Here is a 26,717-nt window from a genome sequence, read left to right as displayed (position 1 = left end):
ATTTGTCAAGCCATTCTCCTCTGATTTATCTCATTAATTATTAATTCAGCAGAAAATGATGAGATGAGGTTGTTGGGTTTTTTGGGGGCTCATTCTGTAATGTGCTAGAAATATTAGACACATTGGAGCTTACAAAACAAGTCAGCTGGGTGCCAGAACCCATGTAAGTTCATACATCGGGAAACAACGAAAATAAAAATGGTAGGAGGAGAAAGAACAGAGACCTGTCCAGGCAGCACTTGGCTCTTCAAATGTGCTTCAGTTACTATTACAAAATATAATACAGTGCTCACAACACGGTATGAAATGAGTACCAGTCAGTCTATCAAAGAAGATGCTTTTTTTCTCAGAATAGATGTGATTAAAGCTACTGACAGGGTTCAGTTTTTAATATAGTGAAGAGATTATGGTCATTATCAGGAGGACCATTAAGATTCTGGTACAGACAGTTTCAGTCCTTCTGTGCTATTTTTGTACCAAAATTCCTTATCATGGTATAGAATTAACAGCCCCATTTGATTTCTAAGGCTGATGCAGTTCTATGACCATGTTTAATTTAGCAAACCTGTTCCCCTTGCTTCTGCAACCTCATGCAGAGCTAGTGATCGAGTTTGCAAGACCGCAAGAAAAATGTTCTAGAATTGACTGATGCTTCCTTTCTAAAAATTATGTTATAGTATGTTACAGAAATTCATGGTGACACATTTTGTTACATTCCTTATCCTCCCCATGGTCTCACTGAAAACCTTTTAACATTAAGATGACCACCAGGCGGTTTCCTGTGATCAACTTACATAAAAAGATTCTAATGCCAACTTCTTCATTTAACTTACAAGATCTTTCGTCCTTGTTTGGCGATTAGTGCCTCATCACATCTGCCAAGATAAACTTTCCCTCGATTATTTTGCCAGAATAACTATCCCACCGATCTTTATTGCAGTTGGTTCATCTGTGCACCTATCCTAGTATTATCTCTTACAGTTAGCAAGAACCACATGTATCATTTCAGATGAGGTTCCATCTGAGCTACCCACTCTGCTCCAGGCAGTGCTTTCTCCCCACACACTCTATCTTCCTCAGAGCAGCTTCTCATAAAGTTACCTGTGCATTGACAGTATCTTTCCTGCGCCACATACCACAACATGCCATACTAATATAAATACTAGGTAAGATTCATAACCAATCCCTAGGGAACACTGCTGCAATTATTCCTGTTTCACAATGACTCTTCTAATTCTACTAACCACTTTACCAGCTCCTTCTCTGCAATTATTTTACTAATCTCTACCTAAAGTAATAATTTTCCATACTGCACCACATCAAGCATTTCAACTTAATCCAAATAAAGACTCCAAAAGATTTAGGCATGTGATTGAGTTATTAGAGCAACGATAAAACACAGTACCTTAGCAGAGCTAGTAACAAACCGCATGTGTGTTCTTCACCACAACAAAGACAGTAATTCAGTTTACCTTAATCACCCAATACAGTGGGAAAAGGTTGAACCAAATTACTCCATATGTTCTGTGGGCAGCTAAGGACATGCAAACAGGTACTGCAGCAGAACCGACAGAAGCTCACTCACAGACCTGGTAACTTAGCAAGTTTTCTTTGTAGATCAATTCTTCTCTTCCCTCAGATAAATTCTAGGATACCTATCAGTACCTTTGAGTGCAAGGAATTCTGACTCTCTTCATAGGAAAAGATACTCAGCCCAATTTGCTTGATTAACTACATGGAGCTTAAAAAATCACAGATATACTGTCATAGAATGATTTGGGTTGGAAGGGACCTTAAAGATGCTTTTATTCCACCACTCCTGCCATGGGCAGGAACACCTTTCATTGGATCAGGTTGCTCAAAACCCCATCCAGACTGGGACTGAGTACGTCCAGGGATGGGGCTTCCATGACTTCTCCAGCCAACCTGTTTCAGTGCCTTATCACTTTCAACTTAGGCTGAAATAAAGACCTGGAGATTATTGTTGCAATCCAGTTGTCAAAGCACAGCGACTTTCAAAGTTACATTAGGTTTCTCAGGGCTTTGTCCAGTTGGGTTCCAATCATCTCCAAGAACTGCAAGACTGCTCCAGTCAACTTGTTCCACTGTTTAAGCATCCTGTCAAGAATTTATTCCTTTGTTTATAAAAGCATCAGTTTCAAAAGCAAATCATTTCTAGACCAACACTTACATAAAGCAAACCCAGTTTGTGACCAATGAATTCAATATGACTTCATACCACAATTCTTAGTGTTTTAATTTACTATCAAAATAAACATCATTCTTTGACATAAGAAGTTGTGGGTGAAGGACCTGGCATACATAATACTACCTCCTTTGCCAGAAATTTTCATTTAAAAAAATATATATTTGTTTCATACCACACCCATTTCTTTATCCAATACAGTGCTTCCTCAGCAAGATCACTTTAATTTCTGTTTTCTAGGAAAACCACACATTTTTCAGTGGTCGTGGTACAGCTCAGATTTCTATTTCACTGCATTTTCACCATGCCAGCTAAAGCCAGTTTACAGCTTACATGCTGCACTCAATTGTTCTACACCACGTTCTGCAGATGTATGTTTCAGTCAACTACAGAAGGTCATTTCCAGCACCTTATCTCATGTGGTTTGTCTCTCCTTACCAGCACTACTCTGCTACATGCATGATCCTATTGCCCCAAACTCTTTGCTTAGTCCTTTAAAATAGTTTTTACACCTAACTACAGCTAGCTTGTTCACACCTTCCACGTTCTGCCCAAGTAACCTCAGAATGGAGACAATACTTTATTCACAATTGTCAAACTACAGCTATGAGAAAATTATTTTCTGTAAAACACCTTTGACCCAAATATTTAAAGAATTTCTACTGACTGTACTGATGGGAAATACTAACCTTTCTGATGCATTAGTATTGGAACCAGTGCCACATATTATTAAATACCACTATGGTATTAAACCTCAATGAGCTGTGACCACATATCTCCCTCCAGAATAATCTCCAATTCCATGTCAACCTGATTTTACGGGGAGTGAGGGGCCACGCTGGCTCACAGTCTTGCAGAATCCATGCCAGAGCAAAGGCCACAGCAAAAAACAGCCTCGTTCACAGTGCTGTCTGGTGTATGAAACCCCTTTCATTAAGTAAAGATACATTCTCCTAAGGCAGGTGCATTGTTTGCAAGCTGGACGTAATACAGCTGCCTTCATGTCATTAACATTTGACATTCCTGTGTACAGAACTGTGTTTCAGAACTGTGGTTCTGAAAAAGAGTACAACATGAAAATCTCTTTTCGTTTGTGAAGTCTCCACTTCAAAACACTGAAGCATCAGAGTTATGAAGACCTCCCTGCCCAATTCCACATGGCAAAAATCAATTGAACTATACTACAAACTTTTACAAAGTGTAATTCTAGGTAGAAACTGAGCCAGAAGAATTCCAGCCTGAACACTTACAAGCATTTAAAACACCAGTAACACAAAGTCCACACCCTAAGAACAAGCTCTTGGAAAAGAAGGTGTTATCGATCCCTACTTCATATTAGTTATTAAAGCAACAACATTAATTTTACCTTCCTGCTAACAATTTCTATTTCCCTCATCAAAACCCAGAATATTCAAGGAGCAATTAAAAACCTTTTCCCAACTGCACAAGAATCTTTAACAAGGAAATCAGCAGTGGTTTTGATATAGAAAAAAAATAAGAACTTTCAAAGCGAAAAAAAGCTGGTAGCATGCTTTATAAATAAAGTTGGATGCTGGCTAGGAGGCAGAAATTGCTGATCAATAGCAATTAATGAAGTACTAGTGTTCATGTAGGAAAACGTTGTTCTCCTGTTGCAAAACCACACAGATTTGTTTAACTTAAATAGCTGTAAAATACAGGTTTGAAAAATGAGCAACATCCTTTCAGAAAAAAAGCTTAGGTGAGAATTTGTGTTACAACTGTTTAGATCTAACATAGCAGAACCCCCATTTTTTAGTTACTTTGATATAAAAACTCTGATAGGAGGTCTGGATCTCCTGTGATATTTGAGACCAAGTATGACAGAGAATTAAGACCAATTAAGAAATAAATTCTAAATTCTGTTCCGTAGAACATTTATGCCTTTTTTCATTTCCAGCTGCTGGAATTTTCTAGTAAAAAACCATTGAGACTTTTTTTTTTTGTAAAAAATAAAGTTGAAAGCAAAAAGTTTTATTTTTCGCACATTAACTATATCAAGAAAATACAACAGTAATACAACACCATCTATTTTGGCAGGTAATCATTTCAGATGACTTAAGTTTGTCATATGTGATTTTCCACATGAAGATATTTGTGGAATACCTAATGTCTTCTGAAACTTTATAAGGTATCTGTGGCAATTACTGTCAGAGGAATGCATGTTCAGAAAAACACAATCTATTTCCATATAAGACATATTGGTATACGTAGAGGAAGCACAGAAAAGGTTCCCTGTAAGCCTGGTTTTTCATCACGCTGATTAATTTAATTAACAAATAAAAATTAATTGTAACTCATGTGCACGTAAGTGAAAGAAAAACAAAAAAGCTGATCTCCAGCACATGTCTGTACTACAATCAAAACACACATGCGTATTAAAAGCTGTTAATATTACAGCTCTGTTTCGGGCACTGAACACTGAAAACTCTTCCTAGAGGCAAAGAACATCTTTCTTTTCTCAGTTTTGGCTTCCTGAAGAGTGCTATTTTGATACAGAGTTAAGTTCAGGGTGAAAACAAATCTTGTCTCTACCCAAACTATCACCTTGCCCAGAAATTACAACTTCTAAAAGTTACATCTCGAAGATTGTTTTTCATTTGAAGAAATGCTTCTCAAGACACCTCAGCAAAACATTTCAGATACTTTAAATTTTTTTTTAGATACTAATATCTTGAACCTCACAAATTAAGTCTTATTTCTTGAACTCTAACTTTTAAGAACATTTGAACATTTTAGCATAAAGGCAACAACGTTTCCCGAGACCTAAGCCCCAGATCTCTTAAAGTTTCATAGATTTTTCTATTAGTAGCAGAACAGCAAAAAAAATACAGTTTTGCAGGGTTTTTTTAAGGATATGAAGACTGAAACCAAGTATGACCCAATTCTACAAAACCTGAAAGAAACACTACAATCTGCTGCTTCTTCAGATCCTAACCTAGGAAGAGGCACTATTGAAGAACTGTTCCAGATAAAGTTTCAGGTGCCTTAATGGAACCTGGGCAAAGTAAAACTCAAAATAATAACTCAAAAAAAAATAAAAAAACACCCAAGTGAGCTTTTTTCCTCTGAAACACACTTGACAATAAGCAGCATAAAATGGTAAGGTGAAATATCACATTGCAGTAAATTGTACTTCAGAAGTAACTTTATTTGTGTTTATTTCTAGAGCACTCACCAAGGGCATAAAATTTCATTAAGACTGAATATATCTTTTCAGAACTTTAACGGAAATTAGTATCTTCTACTATTAAAAATTTGTGAACAGAACATGGTTCATAATGCACTGCTAAGAATCCAAAGAGAGGCCTGCAAAACCCTCTTGAATTCTGTTACATTTCAGCAGTTTCTAGTAATACAATTTAGCTACACGCAGACTAAAAATACCACAATTCCTTGTAGCAATTTTGAATTTCCCTTCCTCTTCCTTGTTTCAAAAAACACTCATGTCATTACAAACACAAAATACTGACTGCTACTAGATAGCTAAATTATATACTAACTCAGGTCAAATATTAATATCCTCATGTTTTCAATGCAGCTTTACTGCTTCATTAATCTTCACGTTTAGTCTCATGACCTGATTTAAATCCAATCAAATTCTGCAATGCTTTCCTCACTGTACATCACCACATAACTGCAAATATCTGATGCAATATATGCTCTGTATCTACCTCTCTTTATTTAGTAGCATCCAATGAACAGCTCCTGGCCTGTACTGCTTTATTCATTAAAACGCTGATTTTATTCAAGTCTAGTGAACAGTCCCATTCACAATAAGAATGTGCCAGACAAAAAAAAACACCTGAGCTTGAGATAGTGCCTGAAAAAGTATCAGCTACAAACATTTTCCCTGTCCAAACCACGGAATTAAAAGTGACTGAGGTTGGAAGAATCACAGAATGACCAGGTTGGAAAGGACACACTGGATCATCAAGTCCAACCATTCCTAATACTCCCTTAAACCTTGTCCCTAAGCACTTCATCCTTAAACACCTCCAGGGAAGGTGACTCGACCACCTCCCGTCCTCCCAGAGGAAGGCGCCTCTGGAAGTCACATGGGCGTCCAGCCCTGCTCAGGCCGGGCCACCTTGAGACAGCCACCCAGGACTGCATCCAGACAGCTTTTGAATACCTCCAAAAATGGAGACTCCATAATCTGCCTGGGCAACCTATGCCAACGCTTGGTCACCCCCCCAATAGAAGCAGTATTTCCCGATGTTCAGAGGGAACTCCCCATATTCAGTTTGCGCCCATTGCCACTGCCACTGGACACCACTAGAAAGAGCCTAGCTTTGCACCCTACCTTCAGATATTTATAGACATTGAGAAGACCTCCCTCAGCCTTCTCTTCTCTCAGCTAGACATTCCCAGCTCTCTCAAGAGAGATGCTCCATTCCCTTCATCATCTTTTTGGCCCTTTGTTGGACTCTTCCAGTGTGTCAGTATCTTTCTTGTACAGCAGAGCCCAGAGCTGAACACAGGACTGCAGATACAGCCTCACCAGTGCTGAGCAGAGGGGAAAGATCTCCTCTCTCCATCTGCTGGCAACGCTTTGCCTAATGCAGGCCAAGATACCTCTTGCCTTCTTTGCTGCAAGGGCGCACTGCTGACTCATGGTCAACCTGGTGTCCACAGAGATTCCCCAAGTCCTTGTCTGCCAGGCTGCTTTCCAGCTGTGTGGCCCCAGCAAATATCAGTGCAAGGAGTTGTTCCTCCGCAGGGGTAGGACTCTGCACTTCCCACAAAGTTCCCGTTAGCCCATTTCTCCAGGCTGTTGAGGTCCCTCTGGACGGCATGCAATCCTCTGGTCTATCAGCCACTCCTCCCAGTTTATGTCATCAGCAAACTGGCAGAGGGTGAAGATGTTAAACAGGAAAAATACTAAACCTGGCAAGTTCTCTATAAAAAGGAAACTTTCATAGTATGGAGAATGGTATTGAGTTCTTAAAACATTCTGTATTCCCTGCCTTAAGCAACTACTTTGCTTTTCTAGGACAAATGATGCAACTACAGTTTAAACCACTGTAGTTACATTTTAGTAGCAAAAAAAGGTTTTACACATAATCTAACACGCCAGAGCTAAGCCTACCAACCATCAAACCACTTTGAGTCTACAAATACCAAGGCCTGTAACTATGCCATTAACAGAAAAGCTTCCCTGAGTGCTTGGTTCCTAAAAACATGAGCTGCAAATTTCAACTAGCTGGCAGGCTTCCCTCCTAAAAATGACAAAGGCTCCCCTGATTAGGGAGTAACCTTTCCTCCTCAATTACCACCACCACCCCCTTCTGCCTCCACATCATTAATCAGCTGCAATCCTTGCTCATAGCCCATGCTAACAAACACAGAGCCCCTTACTGCCTTTTTAACATTGGCATCCCTCCTTTGGGAACGAGACCTCACCGATCTGAAAATAAGCCTACCAAAACTTTCTTAAAGTGGTAGCTTCTGCAGTCTTCTTGTGTACATTAAGCTAGGACAGCATGTTTAGGATAGCACTTGAAGCTAACTTCGGCTGAACAAAATATAATTGTCATCATCACATATTCACTGAAGTATCATTTCCTAAAAATGCATATGCTTTAAGACATGATGCATCTCAAGATCACATGGGCATAATGTTCCCAGAAATAAATTATTTGGAGTTGTTCTACTATGATAAAGGTATGCCTATCCTATAAAACTAATTACCCTCATTCCTCATGCATTTTAGCATGGGGTGCATATAATACAATACTGTAAGATGAATAAATGTTTTTCTTAACATAAGCTTAAGTCTAGTAGTACATTTTCCACTGCAGAATAAGCTGTAAATCCTACTCAGTATTGTCCTTATCTCCTATTGTCCTCCAGTTAGTCTGAATTACTGTAAGCTTGAGCTAGTACACCTGTGTGAATTATAGTCCTGATGCCTCTAAAGGCTCAACACTTCTGAAACCAGCATCTAGTTGAAGTAACTGCAGTCAACACCTAAGACAGTACTAGCAAATGTCAGAAAACCGCTCTATCCTCCAAAAATTCTCAATAACCAACTTACAAATCTACAGTATTTCATCTCCCTTTGCTGTTCTGCACCAGCCTCCAATATCCTGTAACATCAACCAGTGCACCTGAATTCCAAACCAACTATAGTTGCAAGAGTTCGCTTCCAGATGGCTGCCTTGAAGGCTGCCATCAACCTAAACTCACAGGCACTGTGGTCTGCTCTGAACTGCTAAAATTGCCTTTATCTGTGGTGGGTCACCACACCCAGTGACTGAATAGTCACAGTACTTGTGTACTTTGCCATTCAAAGTTAACAACTCACTCCAACTACCCAAGTATCTCCAGCCTGTTACCTGTCTCATTAGAGCAAGGTATGACCATCGCTACGATGAAACCGAGTTGAAGATTCATTACCTTCTCAACAGAAATCAAAATGTTAACACAAAGTTAACCAAGACCCACGCATTTGCACACTTCTATGACCAAATATTTCTGAATGCTCCTCTCTCTCCAACAGCAGCCCAACAGTTCCATCAGTAAACCTTAGAATACAAATAACCATGCCTCCCTCATCAAACAAAGAATGCTAATATTCTTTACACACAGAAGACAATCAATGCTCTCACAGCATTCTGCTTCAGAAACTGTCTGCCTCTGGCCTGGACAGGCACACACTCTCCTGGGCTGAAAACTGGTTGGATGGCCGGGCCCAGAGAGTGGTGGTCAATGGAGTTAACTCCAGCTGAAGGCCTGTTACAAGTGGGGTTCCCCGGGGCTCCGTACTGGGTCCAGCCCTGTTCAATGTCTTTATCAATGACCTGGATGAAGGCATTGAGTGCACCCTCAGCAAGTTTGCAGATGACACTAAGCTGGGTGGAAGTGTGGATCTGCTGAAGGGTAGGGAGGCTCTGCAAAGGGATCTGGACAGGCTGGGTCGAGGCCAAAGGCATGAGGTTTAACAAGGCCAAACGCCAGGTCCTGCACTTGGGGCACAATAACCCTATGCAGTGCTACAGACTAGGGGAAGAGGGGCTGGAAAGCTTCCTAGAGGAGAAAGACCTGGGGGTGGTGGTTGACAGCCAACTGAACATGAGCCAGCAGTGTGCCCAGGTGGCCAAGAAGGCCAACGGCACCTTGGCCTGTATCAGAAACGGTGTGACCAGCAGGTCCAGGGAGATTATTCTCCCTCTGTATTCAGCACTGGTGAGACCGCACCTTGAGTAGTGTTTTCAGTTCTGGGCCCCTCACCACAAGAAGGATGTTGAGGCTCTGGAGCACGTCCCGAAAAGAGCAACAAAGCTGGTGAGGGGGCTGGAGAACAAGTCTTATGAGGAGCAGCTAAGAGAGCTGGGGTTGTTTAGCCTAGAGAAAAGGAGGCTGAGGGGATAGCTTATTACTCTCTACAACTACCTGAAAGGAGGTTGTGGAGAGGAGGGAGCTGGGCTCTTCTCCCAAGTGACAGAGGACAGGACAAGGGGGAATGGCCTCAAGCTCCGCCGGGGGAGGTTCAGGCTGGATATCAGAAAAAAATTCTTCATGGAAAAAGTCATCGGGCACTGGAAGAGGCTGCCCACAGAGGTGGTAGAGTTGCCTTGCCTGGAGGTGTTTAAGGAACGGGTTGATGAAGTGCTTAGGGACATGGTTTAAGGGAGTGTTAGGAATGGTTGGACTCAATGATCCAGTGGGTCCTTTCCAAACTGGTGATTCTACGATTCTATTGTTCAACATTAGACCATTAATTTCAGATGGAACAGACACACAGTAGTTCAGGTGACCTGAAGAACATACGCACAGACAAAAGACTAGTATAACCAAATTCCACATTCATTTCAGGCTCCTAAACAGATAGATTAATAGTTACTTAAATAGCTAACAGATGAAGTTTGTGTTGTGTGCAGGTTCATAACATTAGGTTGTAATAGCATCACTACCAGAAAACACAAATTCTAAAGGTATTGTAACATTCAGGGAAATCTCCCGTATACCATAGTGGTTATATACTCTGATGCATCTCTCATTAAGTCATGATATTATTGCTGGGTAGTGTACACAAAGAATTTCGAATGAGCGGGCAGCAGGAAATTTTACGCAGAGACAACACTGAAAGGAACAAGAATACTTTTAATCCATTACTCACAGGTTTGAAGGGCACTTTAGCTCTTTTGCTGCCTCTGATTAAATATGAAACAAGTTAAGATTTCAAACGCGCTTTATGAAAACTAGTTTTTGTGAACTAATACAGAGAGATATCTATTCCCTTTCTTATCTAGTCAGGGTAGAAGCACAGGGAACTCAGGGAAGCACACTGCTCACACTGTTACAACAAGCACATTATCCAAATCTGAGATCCATCGTCTGAGCAGCTACAAATCTGGCCTTGGTAACTGCTTCAAATAAGTATTTAATGTTAAAACTATATTCCATGGACAAATTTTCATTTATCCTTCATGTGAAGGATGAGAGAGTATTTACATAATCCACTATGGTCAGACATTAATGAGAGTCACGGAAAGACAAAGTAATTTTTATGCCAATAACAGCTTCACTCTCATTTCAGTTGTTGATTTAAAGAAGCTATTTCCTTGAACCCAATAGTTCTAGTGCATTGTCCCTTCACTACTATTAATGCAAATTATAACGTCATCATTTGGAGAAACTGGAATTCCAGCACAGTTTAAACCAGTCTCCAATAAGTCTAGAATTAAATACCGAAAACCTTTATTACAAGCACCTTCCAAAGGTCACTCAGTACAGTAGATTTTCTCCTTCCAGTCCTCTAAGTGGACTCTTTTATTATTATTACTGTTACTTCAAATACCAATAACAATCTTAGAGGACTTGTTGCAGTATTAATTTTTTTGCGATCTTCCCCTGCCAGTACCATCTCTTTCTCAAATGTACTGGAGTGGAATATACATTTTATAGCACTCTGTAAACAAGCTACTAAGAACCTGCCAAGCCTGCTCCATTAGGGTAAGCTCCATTTTTAGACATTTTAAGCAACTCCTGGGTTTTCTGCTCAAAATACTAAATCCATTCTTATGAAATGACTGCTTTGACACAGGTTGCTTTGTCTCTTCACTTTTAGATGTGGTAAATAAACCATTTATAGGATGTAGAATCTTTAACTGATAGCCAACAAAGTAGATTTTGCGCTCATGATAGTAAAGGGAAAAGCTTATTTCAGTAAGTTTTCCCATTTTCTCAAGCATACATTTGGGACTAACCATGAAAACAGCTTTTTTAACTTGAACATTATTCCAGTTATATGCTTTTACACTGCAATTCAAACAGAAACATCAAATGAGCTGTGGAGGTTTGCAAGTCTAGAGACCACCTCAGCTCCACAATAGAAGGGATCATAATTTTAAATCTCCTCTCCATTTCAAAACTACAGACATATGGCTCTGAGGTTATTATTCACTTAAAGATAATTTGCTTACTTTAAAAAGAAAATCCTATTCAGGAATTCCTTCATAATCCATGACAACACAGTTTCAAATTTCAATACAACTGTCAAGTAAAATGTAAAAATATTTTGAACACCTAATCTTAAAAGAACTAGAAGACAAGCTAAGATTAATCCTCTCCTTTAATTACTAAACAATGGATTAAATTAAATTTAATGTACTTTATGTCCATTTGCAGGAAAAATAAACAGAAAAATAGATTTGGAGTCATTCAAAGACCTTCATGAAATTGCATATTCCTGCAACTACATCAGGTGTACAGTTTTGATTAGCTGGTTGACAGTAGCACATATCTGCATTCATTTGTTAATAACCCCTAATTATTTGCTTTATTATTCTGTTTTTCCCATTAACCAAGACCTAAGAATTAAGGAACATCTCTGTTACAGATTTATGATACAAATAATGTAGATTCAAGCACGGATTTTAAGGTGCTACTCCAACACAAGCCAAAACTGTTAAGATGCTTCTGACTGTAAAGATGTTCCTATTCAGGGTTTTACCATATCAAGTAAACTGATTTCAGAAAATGCAAGATAACCAATTACTTCTTAACACTCTGCTACATGATTCAAATACACAAAACCCACAAGGATACAAAGACTTATGGCAGCACATCTATACAAAATTTACAGTTGCCGCTCCCCAAGCTCCACTATAAGACCTGCTCCTGCTCTTGGATATCACAGTAGGAAATCTTTCTTAAGGGTGCCAGGCCCTGAAAGTACCTTCCTGAAGTGGGCCTACAGGAAAACTGGAGAGGGGCTCTTTTACAAGGGCATGCAGTGATAGGACGAGAGCGAATGACTTTGAATTGAAAGGGGGAAGATACAGATTAGACTTCAGAAGAAATTCTTCTTGATGAGGATGGGGAGGCACTGGCACAGGTTGCCCAGGGAAGCTGTGGATGCCCTATCCCGGGAGGGGTTCAAGACCAGGATGGATGGGGCTTTGGGCACCCTGGTCCCCGTGGCAGGGTAACGTAACTGGATGGGTTTTAAGGTCCTTCCCGAGTCAAACCATTCTATGACTCCATGATTAATCATAGCACTGCTGCAACAGAACGAAGACCCAGCATCTTCTGGTGCTACATCCCTTCCCCTACCCCTCCAGTCACCTGAAAGCTGGGTTGACACAATTCTAACCTACGTTAAGAAATGATTCCATTCTCCCACAATGCCGTCAGTGGGGGCAAAGCCTCCCCGAGGCTGGAGGAGGAGGAGGCGCGGGGCAGCGGGCGGTGCTGCCGGTGGCATTTGACTGCAAGTGGCCATTTTAACGGAGGGGCCCGGGGCCCCGGTGCTGCCGCCGCTCCTCCTCCCGGCGGTGCCCGGCTCCGCACAGCCGCGGGGATGCAGGCAGGCCCTTCCCGGGGGGAGGCAGAGCCGAATCCGAGGAGCGGAGCGGTTACCTATACTGTGCAGCAGCCCCGCTGTGGGTGAATCCAAAGTAGTTGCCGGTGGCCATTTTGGCATCTTCTCCCAGCCGGCTGGGCACTGCGGCGGCGGCGGCCGGGGCCATGGCGGGGGGGTAGGAGAGGGGCAGGGGGAGAAAGGAGACAGACGGACAAGGGACAGACAGAACGCGGCAGGTCAGACACGGAGCCTCAGGGGACACCCAAGCCCCGCCTGCTCCACCATCCCTGCTCCCCCCTCCCCCCCCATGCCTGCTCCGCCCCCATCCCTTCTTCCCCCTCAATCCCCGCTCCGCAACAACTCCCCCCGAATCTCTGCTCTCTCCCTACCTCCCCCCAATCCCTGCTCCCCCTCAATCCCTGCTCTCCTCCCACCCCCTAATCCTCGGTCCCTCCCAACCCCCCAGTTCCTGATCCCCAATCCTTGCTCTCCCCCCACCCCTTCAATCCCTGCTCCCCTCCACCTCCCCCTCCAACTCCTGCTCCCCCTCCACCTCCCTCTCTAGTCCCTGCTTCCCTGAATCCCTGCTCTCCCCCCCAAATCCGGCTCTCCCCCATCAATCCCTGCTGTCTCCCCATCAATCCCTGCTGTCTCCCCATCTCCCCCCCAATCCCTGCTCTCCTCCCAATCCCTGCTTTCTCCCCATCTCTCCCCCAATCCCCTCCTCCCCCCAACCTCCCTTAATTCCTGCTCTCCCCCCCCTTCCCCCCCACGCCCTTCTCCCCCCCATCTCGCCCCCCAGTTCCGCTCCCCCGATTACCCCCCCACCCCTCCCCCCCGGCTTACCATAGGTGAACGACACCACCGGGCATATGGGAATCATGAGTCCGAGCTGGCAGCGACAGCGGCGGCTGAACTCACAACTCTCAGCCCCCCCCCCTCCTCCTCCCTCTCCCTCCTCCTCCTCGCCGCCGCCGCCGCGCTCACTCGTTCCCTTCCCCCCCACCCGCCCACCTACGGCGACAACGGCGGAGAGCAGCCGGGGCGGCGCCGTGCGCACGCGCGAGGGGGACATTGGGGATGCTGGGAGTTATAGTCCGGCGCGAGGCCACGCCCGCTGGACGACGCGGGAGCCGCCGCGGCTCTCCGTGAGCAGGGTCCCGTGTGCGCATGCGCTGGGCGCGCGAGGGACGCTGGGAGTTGCAGTCCGGTTCGCGGCTACACTCCCTATTCTGGTGCTTGCTGGGTGGCGCGGGAGCCTCCGCAGCCCTCCCTGCGCCTGTCACGCGTGCGCATGCACCAGGTGCGCGAGGGACGCTGGGAGTTGTAGTCCCGCACGGGGCCACACTCACTGCAGTCGCCTCGCCATTTCGCCAGCCGCGATGTGCAAAGGCTCCCGGGAGCTGTAGTCCTCTCCCAGAGACGCAGGCGCGATAGCGAGAGGCCTTCGGGGCACGTAGCGCCCGAAGTTAGTGAGGGGTTCAGAGGGTAAGCCGTAGGAGGAATGGCTGAAGTCTCTTGGTCTGTTCAGTCTGGAGGAGACTAAGACGAGGCCTTATCGCAGTCACTGCGTCCTCACGAGGGGAGGAGGAGGAGTAGGCCTTCAGCTCTTCTCCCTGGTGGCCAATGACAGAACTGGAGGGAATCATAGAATTATGGAATAGTTTGATTTGGAAGGGACTTCAAACCCATCCAGTTCCAACCCCCCTGCCACGGGCAGGGACACCTCCCACCAGACCAGGCTGCCCAAGGCCCCATCCAGCCCGGCCTTGAACACCTCCAGGGATGGGGCATCCACGGCTTTCCTGGGCAACCTGTGCCAGGGCCTCACCATCCTCATAGTGCATTTCTTCCTTATGTCTAGTCTAAATCTGCCCCTCTCCAGTTTATACTCATTCCCCCTTGTCCTATCACCACAAGCCTTTGTAAAAAGACCGTTCCCAGCTTTCTTGTAGGCCCCTTTCAACCACTGGAAGGTCTTCATAAGGTCTCCTCAGAGCCTTGTCTTCCCCAAGCTGAACACCTCAGCTCTCCCAGCCTGTCCTTGTATGGGAGTTGTTCCAGCCCTCTGATCATCCTTGTAGCCCTGCTCTGGACCCAAGGTTTAGGTTGGATATTGGGAAAAGGTTCGTCACCCAGAGGGTGATGGGGCACTGGGACAGGCTCTCCAGGGATGCAGTCGTGGTGCCAAGCCTGACAATGTTCAAGAAGCATTTGGACAACACCGTCAGACACACAGTGTGAATGCTGGGGTGGTCCTGTGCGGGGACAGGAGTTGAACCCAATGATCCCTGTGGGTCCCTTCATTTCCCTTCAGAAACTCAGGAATTTCTATGATTCTATGATCTGATGCCATGAAAAGCCAGTCTCAATAATAAATACCAATTTGATTATTAAGTAAAGTTTCCTTCAATGGGACATCAGGCACACAGGGGATGGGTCTACCTAATGTGTGTGCCATTATCGAGGCTGGTTACATGGGTTTTGTACTGGTTAAATATACACATTCATATAGATTCCAGGAAACATGTTACATATTCATTATTTTTCCTGGAATAGGTGTGTCTATTGTAATCAGTTCTTGGAATTTATTTACATAAGTTTGGTCCCCTTGGTGCATGTGCTCTGCCCTCTGAAGGTCTTCTTCAGGGGTCTTTGTATGAAAGCCACAGGTCTCCTTCACAGTTAAACTTTTCAACTCCCCCTCTTGTGCATGCTCTTAGACTCCTTGGGCCCCTTACAAGGTTGCATCCAGTCTTTGCTGATTCCTCTCCCTTTATCATTGTGCTAGTCTCTGCTATCTGGCTTAATTAGATACAGTCACATTCTTTCCCATTCTTTCTAACGACAACCTTGCTAAAAGTCCTTACTTAAGCATAAGTATCCAGGCACAGGGTAGGGAAAAGTTTTTATTCAAGCTAATCCTATATTTTAGTTCTAAAATCACAAAATCTATACATAATGTTCATTCTGCAGTGCTACAGACTAGGGGAAGAGTGGCTAGAAAGCTGCACATAGGAGAAGGACCTGAGGGTCTTGGTTGACAGCTGACTGAACATGAGCCAGCAGTGTGCCCAGGTGGCCAAGAAGGCCAATGGCATCTTGGCTTCTATCAGAAATGGTGTGACCAGCAGGTCCAGGGAGGTTATTCTCCCTCCGTACTCAGCACTGGTGAGACTGCACCTTGAGTACTGTGTTTAGTTCTGGGTCCTTCGCTACAAGAAGGATATTGAGGCTCTGGAGCGTGTCCAGAGGAGAGCAACAAAGCTGGTGAAGGGGCTGGAGAACAAGTCTTACAAGGAGCAGCTGAAGGCACTGGGGTTGTTTAGCCTGGAGAAGAGGAGGCTGAGGGGAGACCTTATTGCTTTCTACAACTACCTGAGAGAAGGTTGCAGAGAGGAGGGAGCTGGCCTCTTCTCCCAAGTATCAGGGGACAGGACAAGGGGGAATGGCCTCAAGCTCTGCCAGGGGAGGTTCAGGCTGGACATCAGAAAAAAATTTTTCACGGAGTCATTGGGCACTGGCAGAGGCTGCCCAGGGAGGGGGTTGAGTCACCTTGCCTGGAGGTATTTAAAAGACAGGTGGGTGAGGCGCTCAGGCGCGTGGTTTAGGGATTGTTAGGAATGGTTGAACTCAATGATTCTGAAGGTCTTTTCCAACCTAGTGATTCTGTGATTCTGTGATATATATATAATAGGTGAGCAACATAACAAATAATTTCTTCCTTCAGTGTGAGTGCTGTGGTTGTCCTATGCAGGGACAGGAGTTGAACCTGATGACCCTTGTGGGTCCCTTCCACCTCAGGACATTCTATGATCCCTCTGTTATTTTCTGTTCCATAGCCACTTTGCACCCCTACCCATGGACTCATATGCCAAAGCTAGGGCTGGTTTCTCATTCCTGCCTGCAAAGACACACATCACAGTGGGCGGCTGGTGTAACTAAAGCCCAGGTGAAGAGAATTCCCGAGCCGTCCCTCACACCAGTGTGTGACCGCCCCCGCACACTGTACTGTCAGTATTTATCAGCTCTGCCACGCAAGCATGTGGCCAGCTGAAGCCCTGTACACACAGGAGGTACCGAGTTCATGCTCTGACAAGGGTGTGGAGCTAAAATGCAGTGGCTGCAGTCAGTCCACACGTGCAGAGCTCAGAACAAGGCACAGAACTTGTCTAAACTTGTGCTGGTCAGCAAGCAGCTGAACGTGAACCAGCATCGTGCCCAGGTGGCTAAGAAGGCCAACAGCTTCCTAGCTTCTATCAGAAATGGTGTGGTCAGCAGGAGCAGGGAAGGGATTGTGCCCCTGTACCCAGCACCAGTGAGGCCACACCTTGAATCCTGTGTTTGGTTTTGGGATCCTCACTACAAGAAAGACATTGAGGGGCTGGACCGTGTCCAGAGAAGGGCAATGAAGCTGGTGAAGGGTCTGGAGCACAGGGGTTATGAGAAGTAGCTGAGGAATCTGAGGCTGTTTAGCCTGGAGAAGAGGAGGCTGAGGGGAGACCTTATTACTCTTTATAGTTCCCTGAAAAGAGGTTGTAGTGAGTTGGGTGCTGGTCTCGTCTTCCAAGAAACAAGTGACAGGATGAGAGGAAATGGCCTTAAGTTGTGCTAGAAGAAGTTTAGATTTGATATTAGAAAAAAAGTCTTTCCTGAAAGAGTGGTGAAGCATTGGAACGGGCTGCCCAGGCGGTGATGGAGTCTCCTTCCCTGGAGATGTTAAAAAAACCAACAACGTGTAGACATGGCAGTTTGTGGCATGGTTTAGTAGGCACGATGGTATTGGGCTGATGGTTGGACTGGAGGATATTAGAGGTCTTTTCTAACCTTAATGATTCTATGTTTCTATGATTCTATGATACTAAACTTGAAATCTGTTTTAGGTTCACCCAGGCTCCCAGCTGCACCACCACAATGGCACCCCTGAAGAGCAATGCTGCTGTCATCCAGCCACAGCCATGTGCACATCTTCTGTGCACCACAGCTGATGTGTCCTCAAGTTAACTCTCATAGTTCCCATGTGTTCATTGCACACGAGGCAAAACCTCACATGCACAGAGCCCATCACTCTGAAGTTTCTAGGCACCGGCAGCCCCTCAGATTTCTCCTAAAGCCCCCTCGCAGCCTATTGCAGCCAGTGCAGCAGTCTCCGGTTCAAAGTAGCAGAATCTGCATCTGTTCCCCATGACTCTGTTCTGCCTTTAGGCAATCCTTTGCCTCTGAGCAACAAATGCTTCTCAAAGCTCTGAACAAAGCAAAAGTTAAGCCCTTAAATACTGGCATGTAATTTTGTCTGTGCCATGTATACATTTTTCATAAACTAATCAAGACTTGTAAACACTTCTGAACTAATTAAAAAGTGATCATTTCAGAATTATTTGTTTTCTATAAGCCACATCTACTCAAAACACCCCTGCCTGGAATGTCCCACAGCCCTCATAAAAGCAGGGATTTCTCTTATCTCACAGCACTTCCGGTCTTCTTAGTCAATGAGATTTCAACAAAGATATTATTGTTCATAAAACAAACGAGAAAAGTAAAGCAATTTCTCATTTAAGGCTTAGATTTTTGCAGCTACATATGAGGTGTAGGTACTTAAGACACCAAACACCCTTGCCAGTTCACCTAAGATAATTTGTTGGTGATTATTATTACTTTGCATAGGAATTAAATAGTGCTGTACCCTTTGCACATTCTTATCCCAATCAAGCACATCAGGAAAAGGAATCTGCATGAGAAAAGGAATGAATGTCCAGCCTCTGTGGTGCTCTTTCACTCAAGGTGCTTTTCTGTGAAGAAAGCAGTTATGGGGTGAGGACATTCAATTGCGACCACTTATGAAAACAAATGCCCTAATCCTTACGTTATATACAAGAGTACACCAGGAGAGGGCTCTACACAAACACTCTATACAAGAACTCAAGAGGCATGACCTCTGCTGTGAGAACCAAAGTGGGCTCGGCATACACAAATGGTATTCTCTTCTGAGGAAAGGCTGAGAGACTTGGGTATGTTTAGCCTGGAGAAGAGAAGGCTAAGGGGGGGGATCTTATCAATGTTTATAAATATCTAAAAGTCAAGTGTTTATAAAAGTTTATAAATATCTAAGGGGTGGGTGTCAAGAGGATGGGGCCAGACTCTTTTCAACAGTGCCCCATGAGAGGACAAGAGGCAAGAGGAACAAAGTGGAACACAGGAAGTTCCACATGAACATGAGGATAAACTTTTTTTTACTGAGAGGGTAATGGAGCACTGAAACAGGCTGCACAAAGAGGTTGTGGAGTCTCCTTCTCTGGAGATATTCAAAACCTGCCTGGATGCATTCCTATGCAACCTGATGTAGGTGATCCTGCTTTAGCAGGGGGGTCGGACTGAATAATCTCCAGAGGTCCCTTCCAAGTCCAACCATTCTGTGAGAGATATCTATACTCTCTCTTCCTTATTTTTATTAACAGTTGTCCATAATTGGACCACAGGATCATGATGTTTGGATGAGAAGGAAATTGAAGTTTTCCTTGTTCCACTGTCTTTCAAGCTTTTTCATTTATAAACCTCCCAATATACTGATATATATACAGAATACAGTATACATATTTCCTTAGAAATATAAGTATCTATATACACACAGAGATTCAGACACTAACTAACATTGTACCACTAAAGCGATATTTTGCAAGTGGGTAGGCCTGCAATTCCTTATTTCTTCTTCACTGATGAGGTAAATTTGGAATATTTGCCTTCTTTTCAACCTTTGGCTCCAGAAGCTGATAAAACAAGATGATTTCTTATTTGCAGAATAAGAATTCTAAGATTTCTGCTTAGTTTTCAAAACTTCTTTAATGCAAGTAATTTCTAGTAGTTCTAAATCAGATGTTCCACCCTATATCTTGTGATTACATCCCTGCAAATGAGGGATGTAATCATATGTCTGAACATAAGCTCCCGTCTGGCAGCCCAATTTCAGCTGCAATTTCAGCAGCCACTTTTCTGTGTGAGTTTTGCATATAGAATCTTCAGTGCATATCTCACTTTAAAAAGATCATAATATACTTTATGAGAAGTCACACTTAGCGTGACCAAAAAAGAAAAGAAAAAATCAAGAAGGTCTCCCACTTTCTTGGAATTCCTCCCCCCTCAGTGGTATTATACAAGTCTTTCCCTTGGCAGTTTCCTAATAAGAACCTGATGCTTCCTGGTGACTTTGTGAACTATTACATAATATCTATTTATGTTACTACCAGCTCGCAGGATCAGATTCATGGTCTATACTTAAAAAGCTCAGTGGGTTATAAAGCAAGATTACTGCTCTGTAAGACAAGACTACTAGATTTGCTTGAAAATGAAACAGTAATAAATTCAGATTAGATACTTTAGAGCATTTTGAACTTTAAAAGACAGAAAAACTTAAGTGAATCATTCAAAAGATTTTTCTTTTTAAATAGGAAAGAGAAACTTCTCCATTGAAGATTACAGAAGAAAAGGCAAGAATTTCCAGAATGAAAACATACACTGCAATGCACAACTTTAATTTGGGATTAAATAGTACCGGTATTCTATGTGTGCAAAGTTCAATGCATCTAAAAGTATCACAGACAAAAAAGGCAAGCTAGCATTCAGAAAAATTAATCTTTCACCTTCATTTCATCTATATGAAAGGACAGCTTCAATATATGGTGAGAAAAAGGCACCACGTAACATGCAATGTCATCAATATGACTATTTAACACCCAAGAGGCATGTCCTGCTACCAAAGGTCTGCAAAACCATAGTTGAAACACAGTGGGGAAAACGCTAGAGAAATTCAGGCTATGCAGGAGGATTGATGTTGGTGATCTCCCTCCATTCCTGAAGGAGAGGGTGGTAAAGGCTCTTCAAACTCCTTGCATAAGAAAAAGCACAGAGAAACATCTGATATACCTGCCTGCTCAGCAGTGACTCTATAAGCCTCTCCTTATTGCACTAGAGAGACATAAACGCTGCCTTTTCCCTCCTGCTGTCCTTCTGTATCTGGGTGGCTCTTTGGGACAACACCTTTGTAGTGAAGTTGTCCTTGGAAGGAAGCAGGGATAGTTTCACCACAGATTAATGTTGTTGCAGCACAGAAAGCAGAGCATGCTCTCCTCTGTCCATCACCTGGAAATATGACAGGCCGTGATCAGAGAGACCACGCTTATGCCTATAAGTAAAGGCATAAAATAAGCCAAGGCTGGGCTGAAAGGGCTTACTCCATTCCTAGTCTCTGCAAGCCCTGGTTGTTGCACTTAGACAATGTTTCTGGCCTTTGAGGTTGGTTTGACGGCCTCCATTGCCAGTAGGCTTGTTGAGCAGTGTGCTGGCAAACGAACAGCAGTTCGGAAAAATGCTGGTGGGGCTGCTCTGTGGCTAGAGCTAGGCTGTGAGAAGTGATGGATGTAAGAGATGATGGGGCAGTAGTGCTGTCAGATCTCTGCTGTTGTGACTAAGCAAGTCAACAGACCTGTGGGCATGCCAGGGCACCTGGGTGGCAGAGGTGCAAGTCTGACCCCTTCACCTGCAGCCCCTTGCTGGGGTGCAAGTCAAGGAGGGCTTCTCTTCCTTCCCTGGATGCTTTGACTTGCTTTCAGCTCTCCCAGGCTATCCCAGCTCCTTTCATTCAGGGATTTATCGATTCGACTTTTTTCTTTCCTTCTTTCTTGCAGAATTGCCCCCCCTGATGGCCAACGCTATCAGCGACTACAAAAAAGTGGTGTCTCGCAGATAAGCCTGCGGTGCAGCTCTGGGTCTTTCCCTCTCATCGACGAGTGGTAGTGAAGGGGAAAAAGGCATCTAAACAGTCCTTTCCTCTGAACTGCTTGGAGAAGCTTCGATGAGTACGAGACAACAGCGCCGTGTTTTATCTTCTAGTCTGGTCTCTTTCTCAGGGTCAAGCTCACATCCTTCCCCCCTTTCCCCTCTGCCCTTACCCTCTTGCTTCTGCCTTTGTCTGCCGTCAAAAGAAGGGTCTAGAGAATCTCCAGACACGAGAAATTGTGAAGTGTTGGCACCTGCTGCGAGTGCAAGATCCGGAGACTTCTTCTTATTTCACCTCTTAATAAATTAGAAAATTGTTTTAATTCCTGTTGCACCTTTCTCTCCCGCTGGTATTATTTATGCTGCTCCCAGTAGTCTCTGCTCTCCCATCCAGTACAAGGGCACCCTCTGCAACTGGAGCTGGTCGGAATCCGTCTGCCTGAGTGGGCCTTGGCTGTCATGGAAGTCTTTCCACGGGATCTGGTACCTGCTGGGCCCAAAGTCTCACCTGGGCTCTTTGGGAGAGCTCGGGCTGGCAGCCCACCTGCTCAGCCACCCTCTGGGAAGCGCATCAAGGCTAGAGGCTTTGCTCTCTCCCTGGCTGTGTCAGCGACATCTGAGCTCTCGGCCCACTCTCTGCTGATACTGTTGACCTTGTACGGATGCTTCCACTGTTATGCAGGGATGCCAAGAGACACTGGTGACTTGGTCTCGACTGCTGTTGTGTTCTGCTGGCTACTGGGAAGAAAACAAGGAAGGGCTTTGGGGAGAAATTTTACAGGTCCCCAATTCAGGTTTTAACCTTTCATTTTGTTTTTTTTTTTTGAAAGAGAAGGGAATTTGTCTGCCTCTGAAGTTATGATCGGTTTGTGAAGATCAACGAAGGCATCACTTTGTCTCTTGCAGTGGAAAGAAGAAATGATTTTCTCTTCTTTTTCCACCTAGCCTTGGGAAGGATTCCTCTCTGTTTTGGAAGCCGGCGCTGTCTCCTCCCTATAGGTTTCCCTCTGCCCCCTCTTTGGAAAAGAGCCTGCTGGGCTTAAAGTCCCACCTGGGCTCTTTGGGAGAGCTGCTCAGTGAGCTTCTGGGAAGCATTAAGTTGTTGAGGTTTGAAACCACTTGAATGGTGTTGGAGGGAAGTGAAGAACGGACTGCAGTTTGGCTTTAATGCATGCATGTTTGGAAGCAGGAGTTCCAAAAGTGTGCTTGTCCTTAGGGCATGAGGAACTGTAGCTCTCGGTGGAAAAACTGCGCAATAGGCCACAGTAGACTGTGACACTGGCTTTGGTGGAAGTGTGAGGAGGTGCCCTGCAGCAGAGATTATCTTGGGAAACCAGAGTTGCAGGTCTGTGACTTCAAGTGGGCTCACTGCAGCCGTAGCAGGGAGCAGGGACCTGGACACAGCTGTGTATTTCCTTTCCCATAGGAAAACCTACTGAGGGGAAGGTTTCCACCTGGCGTTTACATCTGCCTGGAAAGCAAGCTTCCCCAGAGGTGGTACAAGCAGTGGATGGAGCTTGTTGAATTGATGTGGCGAGGGAGACCACCCCTCTGGTATCGCTCAGAGATATGGCAAGATTGGAAAGCGGAAAGCTTCTCCTGTCCCAAGCCATCTGTTCTGCCACAGGATTGCTGTCTAGGGGGAAAAGTTTCTGGGAGTGGATGCTTCTTGTGGTGGCAGCTCTTGAGAAGCTCTGCAGCTGGCTTACTGTGGCTTCCAAATCCCAAACCGGTGGAGCTGTCTGTGTGCACTAACTGGAGGAAATCTTGCTGTGAAGAGTCCTCCCTGGAGGTCTCTAGGAAAATCCCTCTGTGCTTCTGGTTTCTGTTTTTCTCTGTTTTGCTTTCCTATCTTTCTGTCTTTCATCCATTGTGAACACTCGTCTGTTGTTTATTGGGACTGTTCTTTTCCTCTTTGGAAGGGTCCACTGGAGCCTTGAGGAAAAGGGATCAGTGTGAGGCCTGAGAAGCATCTTGGGTGGGCACTTGCCGAACTGCCACTTGACTAAGACTGCAGCTGGATATTGGGATGCAGGGATTGCCCAGAGCATTGCTGTTATGGGGTGCTGTCCCTTCCATCTGCAAGCAATGTAAAAGTGAGCAAATATACACTTTTTTATTTTGGTATCAGATTCATCTAAGTTTTCTCATGGGCAACCTGACTTATTTAAAAAGAGACTCTCCACTTGCCTCTGTGTGGCCAGAAGAGGGCAGGGCAGAGGTAGCAGAGGATAAAAGCTTTCCTACAAAGTACAGTACAGACATTTTTACCAATAGCTGCACTTTTATTTTCTGAAAAGATAATTTAATACTTAGTGATCTCTTTGTAAAAACACTAGATAATACAAGATCTTTAAAATCCATTCAGGAAGGCCAAACTTCACCTTATTATTTTAGACAGCTACAGAAACAAGACATTCATCAACTAATCAACATTTTAATGTTAAAAGTCACATAACATTTCTAAGCAGTGAAGACAAATACCAAATATTTTCACCAAGGTTTTAGTGGTTAAAGCAAAAAAGCAATATCTTTTAACAACAGGGTTTATATATAGTACAGTGACTGTAACAACAAAAGCGTCAACAAAATAAATTTACTAACTCACAAACGGAACTTATCAGCATTTAGAATATGAAATTACAACATTAAAAATCCCACCACTCAAACCCAAGCATAACATCAAAATATGCCAGTGTTAATGTAAACTCAAATTACACATCATATGTACATGCGAAACCAGTTGCAGGACACAAGCAAAAATAGTACCTGGCAGTATACCTTACTCTTTCTTTCCTGACACTTTAATAAAATTAGTGTACACATTTTAGGCTTACTTTCCCTTCCTCAGCTAATCTCTCTATCAGCCCGTTAAACTAATAGTACTGAATACAAAAACTTTAAAGAACTGCTTTTCATTCTGCTTGGTCCAAAAAGGGTTTTCTACCACTGCTAGTATTTCTAACTAGAGGAGTCAAAAATTGCAGTTGGTAATTGCTATACAATCAGAAGCACGAGTCTATATTTTTCAGCATCCCCCCTCAAATCTGCATGCTAAAATGTCTCTTTGGAGAAAAGTTAATGCTTCAACATTCTTCTCAGCAAAAGACATGTGTGATATGAAATGAGGCAATTGGGCAGTAACGAGAAGAATTTAAGCCCTTGTAAGGCAGCAACAGAAGGAAAGTGTCTGGTGAGGGAGCAAACCCATTACAAAAATCTATTTTAAGAGCTCAGAAAGTGAACTATACCCCTTGGGGGGACAGATGACTCACTCAGTAACACAATAAATTTACCTAGGAAAAAAATAAGGTTTCTTCACCACTTTTCTAAAGCCAGCTCTTTTCTTACCATTTGCTTTCTTCTTTTTAAATAGAATAATATATAGTAAGTGTAATTTACCAAAAATCTTAAGCAGCTCCTATATCCAATACCAGAAAAATTCACAAGGGAACTTACCATTACTGAAAGACAGAACATAAAATCCCCAGTTCTAGCAAACACTCCCTTCCCCTTGCTGACCTGTTCTTTGTGAATTCGGCTATATAAAATACCTTGGTGCTTGCTTGGGAAGAAATGCTGCAGGTGGGAAAAGATAACTCATTAAGAACCCATAGAAAAATCTTCATTTTAGTAATTTATTTAAAGATGGAAAGACTTAAAATCTTAGGATTGTGTACCACATGTTGACCTATAAAAAGGCAAAGCAGATAAAGATTAAATCAAAGACCTGAACTGCCATTACTATTTTAATATGAAAAGTTAGTAAAAGCCTTGAATAGAATGGCTGTTTTTTCAAATTAATATCCCTTATGTGGAGATTATCTTATGGAGAATAAGAATTTTGTTTCTCTTTTTTGTTGTTGTTGTAATAAAACATTAATTATTAAAATATTATCTATTCATCTTCCACAATTAAATAGCTTGACAAGCCTGATATTCGCGTAGTGGTAGTAATTACTATATTTGCATGCATGGGATTTACTGTGCCCTGATTCTGTATAAACAACCATGGCTTTATTTTCCAAAGGTCAGGCATGTAATTAGAACTGCATATTTTTCTACTTTTCTTTCCATTTTGCAAGAGATAGCATTACCAAACAGCCAGTATCCAATAATTAGTTAAGAGTACACTTCGAATTTCCAGTATTAACTTCATGTTTTCCTGCTGTGAAGGTGAAATTTTGAAAAACTGGCTCTGGTGTGAGGCAGTTTACCTCAATTCATGGTGTGGACTGTGCAGACCTCATGGATTCCTTCTAAAAGCCTCTTCGCTCACCTTCCTTAAGTACTTTTTCAGAAACACTTCTTAGGATTTGCAGCTGCTTATGCTGACTTTGGGGGATTATCGTCTCTTGAAACATGGTTTATCCTTCTGGCCCATGTTAATGAACAGGGATCTTTGGAATTTAAAAAAAGCCCAGGACTTCTGATTTTAAACATTTCATTAAGAAGTGTTTGTTATAAAAGCTGCAGAAACAAATCACTCATCACCCCTCTCCACTTGCACAAATGACAGCTTTATCTGCAAGCTGGGATTGGGACTGGAGTCCACTTTCCATTTCTGACAGTTTACTTGCACTTTTTACTAATAGCTTGCCTTGTCATGGTGACAAAAGCACAGGTCTATAGGTAACAACAATGAGAAAAGGACAAAACTAAACTGATAAAGGATAAGTGAAGCACTGGCATTCTGCCATGCTCACAGCACAGCTACATGACCGTGGGTGCAAAATGGTAAGCAAACAATAACAAACTGTGTTAGAGTTGTGTGAAGTTGTATGGACTACGACAATGTTTCAACATTACTAAATCTTAATAAAAGATTTTAAATGAAAAGATAGTACAGGCTTAAACAGGTAGCACAGGCAGACACAACACAAAACCACTCAAGCTCTGATGGTGTTCTTG

The 26,717-nt window shown here is 43.5% G+C and overlaps 1 protein-coding gene and 1 non-coding gene across 4 annotated transcripts in view; both read right to left on the bottom strand.

Annotated features, from left to right (window-relative positions):
• The window catches only part of ZFR (zinc finger RNA binding protein), a 45,217-nt gene extending 31,208 nt beyond the window's left edge, over positions 1 to 14,009 (bottom strand). For all 3 annotated transcript variants that reach the window (XR_008447830.1, XM_054054595.1, XM_054054596.1), the window contains exons 1-2: positions 13,884 to 14,009; positions 13,094 to 13,178 (exon numbers count right to left, since the gene is read on the bottom strand). Coding sequence is in view for 2 of the 3 variants with exons in the window: in XM_054054595.1 (XP_053910570.1) it covers positions 13,094 to 13,178; positions 13,884 to 13,920 (122 nt within the window). In the remaining variant the exon portion in view is untranslated. The remainder of the gene's footprint in view (positions 1 to 13,093; positions 13,179 to 13,883) is intronic.
• On the bottom strand, positions 485 to 617 carry LOC128850564 (small nucleolar RNA SNORA66). The gene has a single exon (XR_008448012.1). It is a non-coding gene; the product is annotated as a small nucleolar RNA SNORA66 (small nucleolar RNA).
• Positions 14,010 to 26,717: the final 12,708 nt, after the last annotated feature.

This window comes from Cuculus canorus, chromosome Z, assembly GCF_017976375.1.
Source record: "Cuculus canorus isolate bCucCan1 chromosome Z, bCucCan1.pri, whole genome shotgun sequence".
Taxonomy (NCBI): Eukaryota; Metazoa; Chordata; class Aves; order Cuculiformes; family Cuculidae; genus Cuculus; species Cuculus canorus.
Note: the sequence above shows the minus strand (reverse complement) of the source record. Positions and strands in the feature narration are given on the sequence as shown.